The sequence below is a fragment of the Crocuta crocuta genome, unplaced genomic scaffold (assembly GCF_008692635.1).
Source record: "Crocuta crocuta isolate KB4526 unplaced genomic scaffold, BGI_CrCroc_1.0 scaffold127, whole genome shotgun sequence".
NCBI classification, from domain to species: Eukaryota; Metazoa; Chordata; class Mammalia; order Carnivora; family Hyaenidae; genus Crocuta; species Crocuta crocuta.
The window spans coordinates 13,182,235-13,194,843 of record NW_027532008.1 but is presented as its reverse complement, the minus strand read 5'-3'; the positions used below and the strand labels follow the sequence as shown (position 1 = coordinate 13,194,843).

Here is a 12,609-nt window from a genome sequence, read left to right as displayed (position 1 = left end):
AGGGGGGGGGGCTGGGTGCTGCCAGGAGGGGGCGCTGTGCACAGACGGATGGATGGACAGACGTGCTGAAGGAAGCCCAAGGCTGCCCAGGGAGCAGGAGCCCACAGGGTTGGGGGGTGAGGGGCCCGCCCATGTGTGTCGAGGACCATGTGAGCGTGATCCCTGTGCTGCGAGCCCGGGACTGACAGTTGCCGCAGGGGCGTGACCTGATCCAGGGTGCTTTTTGGGAAGGGACAGCTTGCTGTTCCGTAGAAAGATGGGAGGGGCGGCCGCGTGGGAGCCAGGAGGCCCGTGAGGAGGGGGAGGGACACGGCCCGTGGAGGGAGGCCCCTCCTGCTCTGATCTGCCAGGAGGAGCCCACGTGTGCTGAATTCTCAGAAGGCACGTGTGCTCACATCCGGGTGCCCGGGCTCTTCCAGCCCCGCTCTGCCTCCAGGCCAGCAGGGATGGCGTCCCATTTTACAGATGAGGAAGCCGAGGTTCGGAGGCTAGGAGGCAGGGAGGGCCTCCCCCTGGGCCACACAGCCGGTGAGTGTGAGGAATGGGACTGACAGCCGCCCTGCCTCCTCCTCGGGCTGCGTCACACGGCAGGCGCCTACGTCGCCGCCCACTGCCACAGTGCAGACCCCGTGCCGGGGACGCTGGAGGGGGCCAGTGCGTCCTGTGCACGAAGAGCTTCCTCTGAATTTAATGGATGAAATGACTGCTCCCGTTGTGCACACGGGGAACGAAGAGCCCAGAGAGGCCCCTGACTTGCCGAGGCCACACAGCTAGAGGGTGGAAGCCTCGAATCAGGTCTTTATGTGTTAACCACTGCTGTGCTGGGAGCTGGAGAAGTACCTGGTTCCGGGGACGCTGTTCCTCAGCACCTGACGTCTCCGCTCCGGGCAGCCACTGGGCGAGGAAGGGATTCCTGCTGGACATCACTGCCCCAGTCCTAACAGGACGCACCCAGGTGGTGGCCTGGTGTCTCCCCAGAAATTGTGGCCTGTGGAACTGAAAGGGCTGGGCTCTGCTGCACCAGGAAAGTCTCCGAATCTGCTTGAGCCTCAGTGTCCTCATCTGTGAAAAGGGTATAAAAAGCGCTTGTTCTTCCTACCTCCTGAGCTGCCGCGAGGATCCAGAGATAATAGCAGAGAAAGTGCTTGGGAATTACAGGGGGTGTGTATGTGCCAGCTGGCGTTGCCCTCCGCTGGGCTGGACCGTGTGCTGAGGGGTGGCGAGAGGGGCCTGCCTTTGGGGACTTTGGCCCTCCCCCCCCAAGCCCCCATCATAAGCTCTCCAACCAAGAGGATGCTGAGGGAGGGCTGGGGAGAAAGCTCGCCCCCTAGTGGACAAGGCTGTGGCTCCCGCGGCTGCAGCAGCCTGAGGGCGGAACAGGTGCTGGGTGGGGGGGGAAGTGCCCGACTGCTGGAGATGGCTGGGCAGCCAGGGCAGTTAGTGACCCGTGCTTGACGGATCTGGGTTTTGAGTGTTGAATAGATGTGTAATGACGGTGACAGAGGAAGACGTAGACATTGATGACGTGGGGCCTGCCCCAGTCCATCGGAGGCGTTTCTGCAGAGGAGGGACAGTGTAGGGGGCATCTGCGGCGTCCCGGGACCTATTTCCCAACAGGACAAGGACGTCCAAGCTTCCAGCTAGCACTGTCCCTCCCACAGTCGGGTCGGCTGCCCGAGGGTCTGTGCTCACACTGGGGTCCCAGCCACCCCCAGGCCACCACATGGGCCTCCTGATCCTGGGGCTCTGCTGGTCCCTCTGGGGCACAGGCTGCCGCTGAGCTTTAGGTCTTAGTTTTCTGCCCGGAGTCTTGCTCAGATAGTAGAACAAGCTGACCAGAGGCCTTGATCGCACAGCCTTGGGGAGGAATTCACCCTGGGCAGCCCTGCGCCTGGACGGAGGGCCACATCCTCAGGTGTCTGTTTATGCATTTGTTTTTTTACACCTTCACTTACTCATTTATCGTGATAGGTATTAATTGGTAGCTGCCTGCGTCAGCCATGACGCTGTTAACATTCGGATCCTTGTGGAACGTTCAGCAGCATCTCTGACCCCGCCCACTTAGACGCTGGTAGCAGCATCCCTTCCCTCCGACGTGACGACCGAAAACGTCTCCGGATGCTGCTGCACGCTTGCCCGTGTTGAGAACTGCCAGTCTAATCCCTGACGTTTCAGCTTTGAGACCCGCCCCATTCCCAGCCCTCGCTCCCTCACAGGTGACTCTGGGCCAACACCCAGTGCAGGTGATGTGCCTGGAAGTGTCCACCCTGCCTGCTTCCTCACCGTCCCCTCTCCTGTCCGGAGGGCCTGCTCACTTCCCTTCTTCCTTTTCTTTTCTTTTCTTTTTTTTTTTTAATGTTTTATTCATTTCTGAGAGAGAGAGAGAGAGAGACAGCGTGAGTAGGGGAGGGTCAGAGAGAGAGGGAGACACAGAATCTGAAACAGGCTCCAGGCCCTGAGCTAGCTGTCAGCACAGAGCCCGACGCAGGGCTCGAACCCACAAACTGTGAGATCATGACCTGAGCCGAAGTCAGACGCTTAACTGACTGAGCCACCCAGGCGCCCCTCACTTCCCTTCTTCCATGTGGGGAACAGAACTGGGACCTAGGACAAATGACTTAACCTCTCTGTGCCTGTTTTCTCGTCTAAATTAGGGCTGATACAGTATATCCACCTCGATAGGTCGTACGCAGAGGGACATAGTTGATATGTGTGAATACTTAGCACATTTCTGGCGTCTGCGTTGTTCTTATTCAACAAGTGTTTATTTTTGTTGTGCTTCGTTTCTTGTGCTAAGATACATCCGCAAACAAGACAGAAGCCCTCCCCTTGGGATTTCACAGCTCACGAGGGAGGCAGCTCGTTAATTTGCAATTGTGACTCAGTGTAATGAGTGCTGTGGTGGGGAAGCCCTAGGGGGCAGTGGGAGCCTGCAGGAGGGATGCCTCATCCAGGAGTTAAAGAAGGAAGGCTTCGTGGAGGAAGCAGTATCCCAGCCAGGACGTGAAAGAGGAGTCTGAGTTTGCCGGGCGAAGGAAGGGGAGGAATCATTCTAGGTTACCTACCTTTAAAAATGTTTTTAAATGCTTCCCTGGGAAAGAGCAATCGAATTTAACAGGCTGTCGTAGCTGATAGGNAGCACCACCCCCCCCCCAGATGCTTCTGAGGGGAGGACAGTGCCTGGGAAGGCAGATGGGGAGACAGTGGAGCTGTTGTCCCTCTGCTGGGCGTCCCCAGGACGTCCCTGCTCAGCGCAGTGCCTTGGAACCCGGCCTGCAGCTGCTTCCGCGTCCCATCACTTCCAAGGGGACGGACGGTGGTGGGTGGAGCACGGTGGAGCTCACGGGGGCTGTTACAGCTCACCTCCCGTGGGCCTCAGGGTGCTGTGTGGGGCCCCGGGCGGGCCCCTGGTGACGCGTGTGTCGCTCCTGTCCCCAACAGCTACAGTCTGCGCCTGGCGTCCCGGTGCCCTCCACCAGCCGTCCCGTACGTCACCAGGCAGTGCAGGAATGTCAAGGCAACGGCTGCAGCCCAGTTGCAGGGACCCCTCTTCAAAGAGTAGACCCTTCGCCTGCTCCCTGACAGGTACGAGGAGGGTGGAGCAGCTTCTGGCACCGCTTGGGCAGCTCGGGGGGCCCAGGAGGGCTGGGGGGGTGGGTCATTGGGGAGGGCTGGGAGGCAGGGAAGAGGGTGGGCATGACGTGTGCCGGGTGGGACACGGGGCCTTCCTGCAGGTAGGTGCGGACCCTGGACCCGGCCCCCAGCCCTGCCACTTACTGGCCATGGCACCTCAGCAAGATACTCAACTTCTCCAAGCCTCAGTTTCCACATCTATAAAGTGGGGGTGACCTACATCATAGGTGGTGAGAATTAACAAGTGTCACATGTACGCAGAACATGTAGTTCAGTGCCTGACACGTAGAGAGCACCAGGTAAGTGTCAGCTCTCGGTATTGAGTAAGCACGACAGCAACAATAACCAGCAGTAATCGGGACCTTCAGAGGCTTTAAGCCCAGGAAAGATTGCTTAGTCTGTTTGGACAGTGTATTTGAAAGTGAAAGTGATACCATTCTGGAAGATACAAAGCTTAAATTTATGTTGAACCAGAAGTCTCTTCCTGGATTGTCTGATGGTAAAGCCTGAATTCATTCACAGGAGCCAGACTTTCCATCTTCAGGGGGCTGGGCTTTGCACCTGCTCTACAGCTTGGGCTTCTTGCTTGGTGACACGGCATGTCCTCCATTGTGTCCCTGAGGCCAGCCTCTAAAGAGACCATTGGAAGACTGCGTCCATTGGGGCGCCGGTTAGAGAGACAGACCCCAAGGTGCAACTCCAGATTGACTAAAAAGCATCCTTGGTGTGCAGGGCCTGGGGATCTGTGTTGGCGGGCGGCTCCGTGATTCTGGGGTGCACTCAACTCTGGGGATGCCTGCTTCATGCAGTTGGGCTTGTTCAGAATGAAAACGTCATCGTTTAAGGCAAGAATGGGCTGAGTTCTGAAACTCCAGGGCCTTCTGGGTTATACTTTCCTCCCTTCCACCTGCCCTGATCCCCAGAGGGTACGCTCACTCCATCCTTCCAGAAGCTGCTGGGGTCTCTAGGCTCGGCTTTATTTCTCTGGGGTTTGGGGAGGGGAATGGACACAAAATCCACTTTCCCCAGAGAGTCTGTCGTCTTGAGCCAGAACCGAGCCTGTGTCTACAGCTCAGGCCCCCGAGAGGACACAGGGCCCTGAGCTGGGGATGCCAGGGAGCAGAGTTGAAGTGGACCCTAGGATAGTGCAGCACCGGAAGACCTGGGAGATTGTCCCTCCCCTCCCTTCCCATCTCACAGATGGAAAGATTGGGGCCTGGAGAGGAGAGGCTGGGCCGGAGTCTTCCAGAGAATGGGAAACGGTGCCAGGATAATTCTGGGGATGTGCCTGTGGTGGCCGCTAGGCGCCGAGGGGTGGCTTCCATCCCAGAGCAGGTGTTCTTTGCAACCTGAAGGGGAGCCAGGCGCAGTTGGTCTGATCCGTCCACAGGCAGGGCGTGTTCATCGGCCACTGCAGTCTCTGGTGGTGATGCGGTGTTTGCCGAGCGATGCTAATTCAGACTCTTGTCCAGGGGCCAGGGCACGAGCCCGGAAGGATTGCCGTCTCTTCCCTTATTTTCATACACGTGCAGCTTCCCAGGCAAGGTGCTCAGATGAATAGAAGCCCAGTGTAATCAGCATCTGCAGCTAACAGCCCGTTTGCCCATCAACAATGAGTGTTCAGGACGAAATAGTCTAATTTCTAAGTGACTGGACTTGCCCCTTAAAGTCTTAAACTTTTTCTCTATTTTTCTAATTTGTGTTTACAACAAGCACGTGTCTGTATAGATTTATCTATCTACAAAGATCTATTTATTTATCTATCTATAGACCTATTTATATATAAATAGACCATCTACAGACCTATTTATATATAAAAATACTATGTATCTGTGAATGCAAATTAAAAAAAAACCACTTTATTTATACTGTTTGTGCTCCGGCCGCCGTAACAAAATACCACGGACTCTGGGGGCTTGTTAAACAACAGACATTTATTTCTTACAGTTCTGGAGACTGAAGTCTCAGGTCAGGGCGCCAGCACGGTCCTCACCAGAACCTTCTTCCCTGCTGTGTCCTCAGTGGTGCAGAGAGGAGGCCGTGATGTCTCCGGTAAAGGCACTAATCCCATCACGCTGGGGGTGCGGGCTTCCTCATATGAATTTTGAGGGGGACACGGTTCGGTCCCGAGCTGTGTTTACACATTTCCATAATGATGTTTTGAGTGCTGTGACAAAGGATGTCAGCGTGGGGAGGGTGTGAGGTCACAGAGAGGCAGGGGGCGGAGCTTGGAGCAGAACTTGAGTCGTCTGACTCCTAGAGCGGATGGTGGACTTTAAGTGGCCTGCATTCGTGCCCCGAAATCCCGTGTGAGACTGTAGTGCAGTGGGCCTGTTCCGCGGAGCGTGCCCAGGCCCCGGGACTGTCCCCCGCCTGCCGCCCTTGCTGGCTGAGAGCCTCTGGCCAGTTTACTTGACGGTTTGAACCAAACGAGGAGCTCCACGTTTCTCCTACCACCGTCGTCAGTGGGCACCTCTCTTTTCTGGGCTTTATCGATGTCATGGGCAAAGCGCAGAGCTTCCTGTTCACTTTCAGGTGTAAACATATCACCATTCTGGTGTGAAGCCTGACCCTGCACGGCCTGTCCGCCTCTGTCTCTTTCTGGCGCATGGGGCCAGCTGGACGTGGGCCCCGGGGTCTTCGGGGGGGGGTCCAGGGAAGGGACCAGCACCTCTCGCTCATCTAGCCGCCTCTGCGATCTTCCCCTCGCCTGTCGCTGGCCTTGGAGGAGGCTTCCCAACGCTGGCCCTCTTGTGGGGTCCCAGGAGGGGGTGGGTGGGGTGTCTCCCCCTGCCCGCCTCCCTGATAAGAGAGCTCCCCTCTGGCAAATTCTGCCTAGCTCCAGCCCCAGTGGTCCAGGCCACGCCCCCTGCTGTTGGGGCCCCCTCCCTGGAGGGCTGCCCCTCGGGCTGGGGACTGGCAAGATGGCTTCTTTTATGGATCCCGCTCGATGACCCACAGGTAACACACATGCACACCAGCCACACCAGACCGAGGGAATGCAGGCCACGCCACAGCTGGCCCCTGTGTCTGCGTTCTTCTTCTCCCCTGGCTTGTGCGGGGATGGGCATGGGCACCTGCAGGCCTCCACCGGGAAGGGAGGCCCCCTCTCGTGAGGGCACCCTCCTCCTATACTGCCCGCGGCTCTCCTTCCAGCGCCATCAGGAGGTTTCGGGGGTTGGAACGGACCTAGGGTAGTGGGCAAGTGTGCATTTTCTGGAAGCGAATCCTGGCTCCAGTAATCCTGGTAGGTACTTCACTTCTCTGCGTTTCAATTTGCCCATCTGTAAAATGGGTTAATAGTATACCTGTGTCATGGGTCTCCTGTAAGGATTGTATCGGTTAGTATATGAGAAGCCCGCAGGCAGGTGGCTGGTATGTGGTAAGCCTGCCATGACTCAGCACTGCTGTTTGTGCTGTTCTCCCTGAATTGTCAGAGGAGCGGTAGTAATAATAAGAATAGTAGTTGTAGTGGGAGGAGGAGTTATAGGAATGAGACCGGGTCCACGGGGTAAGAGAACGGAGCCCCTGAACTTGGCCTAGCACAGTGCCATCCACGCGCCTATTCAGCCCAGCGCAGCAGAAGTTATTCAGCGCCGACTCAGAGCCCGGCTCTGTGTCAAGTACTGTGAGTGGGGTTGCGCTGCGGGAGGCGTGCAGGCCGGCCATTCCCTCCTGACAGAAAGCACATGCAGGCTGGCCCAAGTTCAAGCCCCACCTTTGCCATGCGCGGCCAGCCTGACCTCGTAAAAGCCGCTTGCCCTCTCTGAGCCTCTGTTTCTTCCATGCAAAGTGGGGATCGGTGTCCCCTGCCGCGAGGGTCGCGGGAGCATTAGAATGAGATCCGGTGATGGTGGGATTACTTTGGCGAAGTCTTTGGCGGTATCGATTGAAGCTGGACACGCGTCCCCAGGCCCAGCAATTACACCACTGGGGAGACACTCAGCGGGCGTGTGGACACGCGTGTGGAAAGCTTGTCTGTCCTGTGTGCACAGCCTCCTACCCAGCTCTTCCACTCGGCGGAAGTATGCATGCATGGGTGCCGCCCGTGTCTCCCAGGTGTAGATAAGCGTGTCCCAGCCGCACTCTTCACAGCGGCCGCAGATTGGAAGCTGGCCGCTTGGCATTGGCGGCAGACCAGCCCGATGAAAGCGGCACGCTCCTGCGGTAGAACCTTCCAGCAAGGAGGTGGACGGAGCTGCGCGCGCGGCTCCAAAGCGATGAATGTGCCAGAAGCGCCATGTGGGGGAAGGCCAGACACGAAGGATGTGTGCTGGTTGATTCCATTTATTTAAGTTAAAAAACGGACAGACATCGATCCATGGTGGTAGAGGGGAGGTAGTTATTCTGGGGGTGAAGGTTAGCGGCTGTTCTAAAAAGGAGCATGGGCGGGGCGTGGCGGGTGGGGTTGGAGGGGACGTTGGTCATGTTCAGTTTCTCCATCTGGGTGCTGGTTACAGGGTGAAAGTTCAGCAAGCTGCGCTTTTTCCTGTACACGTGGCCTATGCCAGTAAATTGCTGCGTTAGGAAAACTCGCCGAGAGGATGCTCGAACAGCCCACGGTAGGCACTGAGGATGCGGCCACTGTGACTATTTTTCTTTTCTTTTTCTCCTGCAGCACCTGAAGTGACCTGGAGTCAGTGAAGCCAAAGGGACTGGCTGGCCCTCTGCCCTGCAGGGAGTACCGACCTATTCCAGTTTTATGAGCCTGCGAGAGAAAGGGAGGGAGTGTGTGGGTGCGTGTGTGCGTGCGTGTGTGCGTGTGCGGTCTTCAGACGAGGGTCCCAAGCCCCCGGGAGGCAGGAAGGCAGCCGACTCCACCGCGGGGATGACACTCGCGCAGCCCCTGGGACGTGTTCTGCAGCTCAGCCTTCCTGCTGGGGTGGGGCCTCTCCTACTATGCAATTTTTCAAGAGCTCCTTGATCCTGCTTTTCGCTTCTCGGGTTGTCTTTGGCCGTGGCGGGGACTGCGGTCTGGCTCAGGAGTCTGCTCCAGGCCTCTCTCCAAGGAAGGCCTTCAGGAGGAGGCTGAGTCTCCCTTCTAACCACCCCACCTTCCCTCGCCTTCCAGCGTCTCTGGGAATCAGCGGCGTGTAGACGCGTCGGAGCCTCGCCCAGCGGCCCCCTCGGCCTGCGCACTTCGAAAACCCCCCTTCTTTGCCTGAGCTGCTGGCTTGAGTCGTTTTCCAGATTCGAAATTCTAGTCAGTCCCTGGGCATCTGGGAGAGAAGTCCCCGTCCCTGTTTGCAGATCCCGTTCCCCCCGCCCTCCTTGGGAGGGGGGAGGGGACAGCATGTGGTGGGAGGGCGAGGTCTCCTGGTGCTTCTGCGCCTCACTCGGCGGGACCATCACCACGCTAGCGACTGACCTTCCCAAATGAGCTGAGAAGGGAAACAGCAAAAATTGGGAAAGAAAACTTGAGTGGGAGGATTAAGAAGCACAGGGGGGAAGACGAAGAGATTTCTAGAGGCCACCAGTCGCCTGCCAGGGAATGATGGCGCTGGCCCCTGCTTTCTGCAGGGACAGCCCATGTCTCGGAGAAACGGGTGAGCTGAGCTAGGAGTTTGGACCCAGTTCAGTGAGGGTCTTGGGTTTTGTGCCTTTGGGGCAGACCCCAGACACGGATGTCTGAGACCACTTTGGCGCTGTTTTCGCAGCTTCGTTTTCAGAAGTGATGATCAAACCCACGGTGGAAGGGGAGAACTTGGGAGAACATGAGTGGTCGCACACAAAAAGGGACTTTTTTTTTTTTCAGGGCTACTATGGTTGATCTTGCAACTCTGTAAATATGTACGTAGACACTTTTAAAAGCACGTATTTATGTCCCTGACTGTAAATGCCCCCCTTTTTAAAGTTTTATAACTTGTGTTATTTAATTAATCAGTCGACTGGCTGCAGTGTAGGGTCTGATGATGGTCCGGGAGAAAGTTCTCACATGATCCTCACATGGACAGAAAAGCGCCGATCGCTGGCCTACATCACAGTTTGCCATTTGCCACCTAGCTACAAACCATCGTTTGTGTTTAAATTTCCATAGGCTGGAATCCTTCGGCCCACTCCTAAAATGAACCCGCGCAAGCATGAAAAGCTGTGGCTGTTCCTTATCCCCACGACACAATTTTGTCCCGTTGATATCGACACTCATGAACTGTACCCCTGCTTCTCCGTTCTTGAGGGTTGCCCCTTTCGGCAGCAAGGAAGGCTCACGAACCCAAAACCTCGAGAGAAAGTCACCTTCAGCCGATGGTGAATTCCAGGAAATGTTGCTGGGGGCTGGGGGGCCACTCGTTTTTGCATGGGCAAAAGTGCCGGTCAGCTTTCGGCCCTCTCAGACTAGCGGAAAGGGTCACATGAGTGTTGCAGTCATGACCATGGGGGTGGCCTTCTAAAGAGTGGTGTTTGCTGGTCAGTGGTGGTTTTGGGGCGTGGGTTTGGATCACGGAAGACGACGGTTCTGTATCTGCCATGTGAAGAAAAGTAACAATAAAAGTGTGAAGCACGATTGTAAGGAACAAGCCTGGGAGTGATCGGTTTGGTTTCTGTGTTCTGTGTCTTCCGTTTGGGCGATCTCTGTGGGGCGTGGGGTGGGAGTGGGTTGGAGCAGCCCCCTTCCACCCATAAGAGAAAGCTGAGGTTTTGAGGAAGCTCACTGTGGAAATACCCTACCTGGTGAGCAAGGTCACTTGCCTTCAAAACACTCTCCCCCCTGCCAGCGAATGGCTGGAAAGGCCTCTATGATTGTACATATATTCTTTTCTTTAAGCAGCTTTATTGAGATCGAATTCACATACTGTAGAATTAACCCACATAATTGTACAAATCAGTGGTTTTTAGTATTATTCCATTGTACAGCCATCACTGCATTCAATTTTACAACATTTACAGTCACCCCAAAGAGAAACCCCGTATCCAGTAGCAGTCACTCCCCCTTTCTCCCCAAACCGTTAGCCTAGGCAACCCCAAATCTACTTTCCATCCATGTGGATTTACCCCTCCTGGACATTTCACATAAATGGGGTCACCACAGTTTGTGATCTTTTATGACCAGCTGCTTTATCTTTGTATAACGTTTTCAAGGCTCCAAATATCGCACTGTTAGGATATACTTGTGCAATATTTGGGACATACTTAACACTTAAAAAAAAAAAAAAGAATCCCTCATTGTGAATCTCTAGGAATTCAGATATAACAGGTGTGTGGATCTTCCCTGATAACTGTATTTCTGCAGCAGTGACTCCAACCCCAGGCCCTCATTCCAGGGGCCACAAGCTGAGAATTGCCATGTGCCAGACATTCCCCACACGTTCCCTCTCCTATCAAGCAACTGACAGCACGACAGGTACCTCGACAGCCATTTCACAGATGAAGAATCAGGCTCAGACGCACGAAGCAATTTGCCCAGAGCCCCACAGCCGGCAGATGTAGGCCAGGGAGTGGATTCAGCCCCTTCCTGCCCAAAGTCTAGGATTTCCTAACTTGCCGCTTGCTGCTGCCTTTCATGTCACCCTTTGGTTTCTCCAGCTCTCAAGCCACCTGCAGGTAGGAACCTTGTGTACAACAGACGTTAGTCCCCAGACCCCCAGAACATAGCAGTCAGCTGCTGGGCTTCTGCTCCACCCCAGATTGGCCGTAAGAGAAGCAGAGGTTTAAAAGTGTGGGTGAAGATGTCCCTCAACCGATGAATGGACAAAAGATGGAATACACTTGGCAATGAGAAAGAATGAAATCTTGCTGTTTGCAACACCATGGATGGAACTGGAGGGTATTATGCTGAGTGAAATAAGAGAAAGATTTATGTTTTCACTTCTATGTGGAACTTGAGAAACTTAACAAGACCATGGGGGGAAGGAAGTGGGAAAATAGATTCAAACAGAGGGAGGCAAACCCATAAGAGGCTCTGAAATACAGAGAACAAATTGAGGGTTGATGGGGGATGGGCACTGAGGAGGGCACTTGTTGGGATGAGCACTGGGTGTTGTATGTAAGCGAGGAATCATGGGAATCTACCCTGGAAACCAAGAGCACGCTGTATACACTGTATGTTAGCTAACTTGACAAATCACATTAAAAAAAAAAAGTATGGGTGAAATCCCAGCTCTGCTCCCTCCAGCCCGTGTCGCTGGCCTCGGCTTAGTTCCTTGGTTCCTTGATTGTACGAGGGGGTGACCACTCTGCCCACCCTCCTGTATTCTAGCTACGTGGTATTAAACTGTTTGCTTGAAGGGAAGTTAATTTACCTGCCTCTGGGATCACCTGGGTGATTGTTGAAGNCTGGGCCACCTGCTTTCCCAGCAAGCTCTGCACAGTCCACCAAGCTTAACCCCGGCGAAGGCCGTAGCATGTCAGCAAACACGCAGTGAATCAGGGGCGCCCCTGGGGGTTGCGTTAACCAGCGTCTCTGCTGCTTTTTATGAGGTCAGGCTGTGTCGCTCAGCCACCGCCAAGACTGGGGAGCGGGCTTCAGAGACGCACGCCCACCGGGTGCCTGGGAGAGCCTTAGGCTTGCGCCCCTGGTGGTGGAGACGCCGGTGGGGGTGGAGAGGCCCGAGCGAGGCACTGGGGGCGGGGATGGGGAGCAGGGAGCCCCGCACGCCCTGCGGCTGCGGCGGCAGCGCGGGGGGGGNGGCGGCCTCCGATCCGAGATCCAGAGGCCAGACCCGCACGGAGGCGCAGGCTCCACGCGGGCCGCGTCCCGGTTGCCCGGCAACCGCACCGGAAGCGGGTGCTCCTGACGTCAAGTCCCAGGTCTAGAGCTGCCTGACGCTGTGCGTCACGCGGACGTCACGCGCCTCCGGTGGCGCCATCACGTCACGTAGGCATGTCCCAGCTCACGTCATCAGGGAAGGGTGAGTACGGGGCCCAGAGGCGGCACTCGCACGGCGTTTCCTACAGGGTGTTGTTGTAATTGTTCTGTGTTACTGTTAATCGTCGTGCATCCCTTGCTGCCCGTGATTTATAAGCTGCTTTCGTAGCTCG

At 55.8% G+C, this 12,609-nt stretch overlaps 1 protein-coding gene across 1 annotated transcript in view; it reads left to right on the top strand.

Annotated features, from left to right (window-relative positions):
* Positions 1 to 10,148, top strand: part of PRDM2 (PR/SET domain 2) — a 72,148-nt gene extending 62,000 nt beyond the window's left edge. Inside the window, exons 5-6 of the mRNA XM_077775668.1 lie at positions 3,442 to 3,585; positions 8,252 to 10,148. Of these exons, the coding sequence (XP_077631794.1) occupies positions 3,442 to 3,562 (121 nt within the window). The 3' untranslated portion in view covers positions 3,563 to 3,585; positions 8,252 to 10,148. The remainder of the gene's footprint in view (positions 1 to 3,441; positions 3,586 to 8,251) is intronic.
* The last annotated feature ends 2,461 nt before the right edge of the window (positions 10,149 to 12,609 follow it).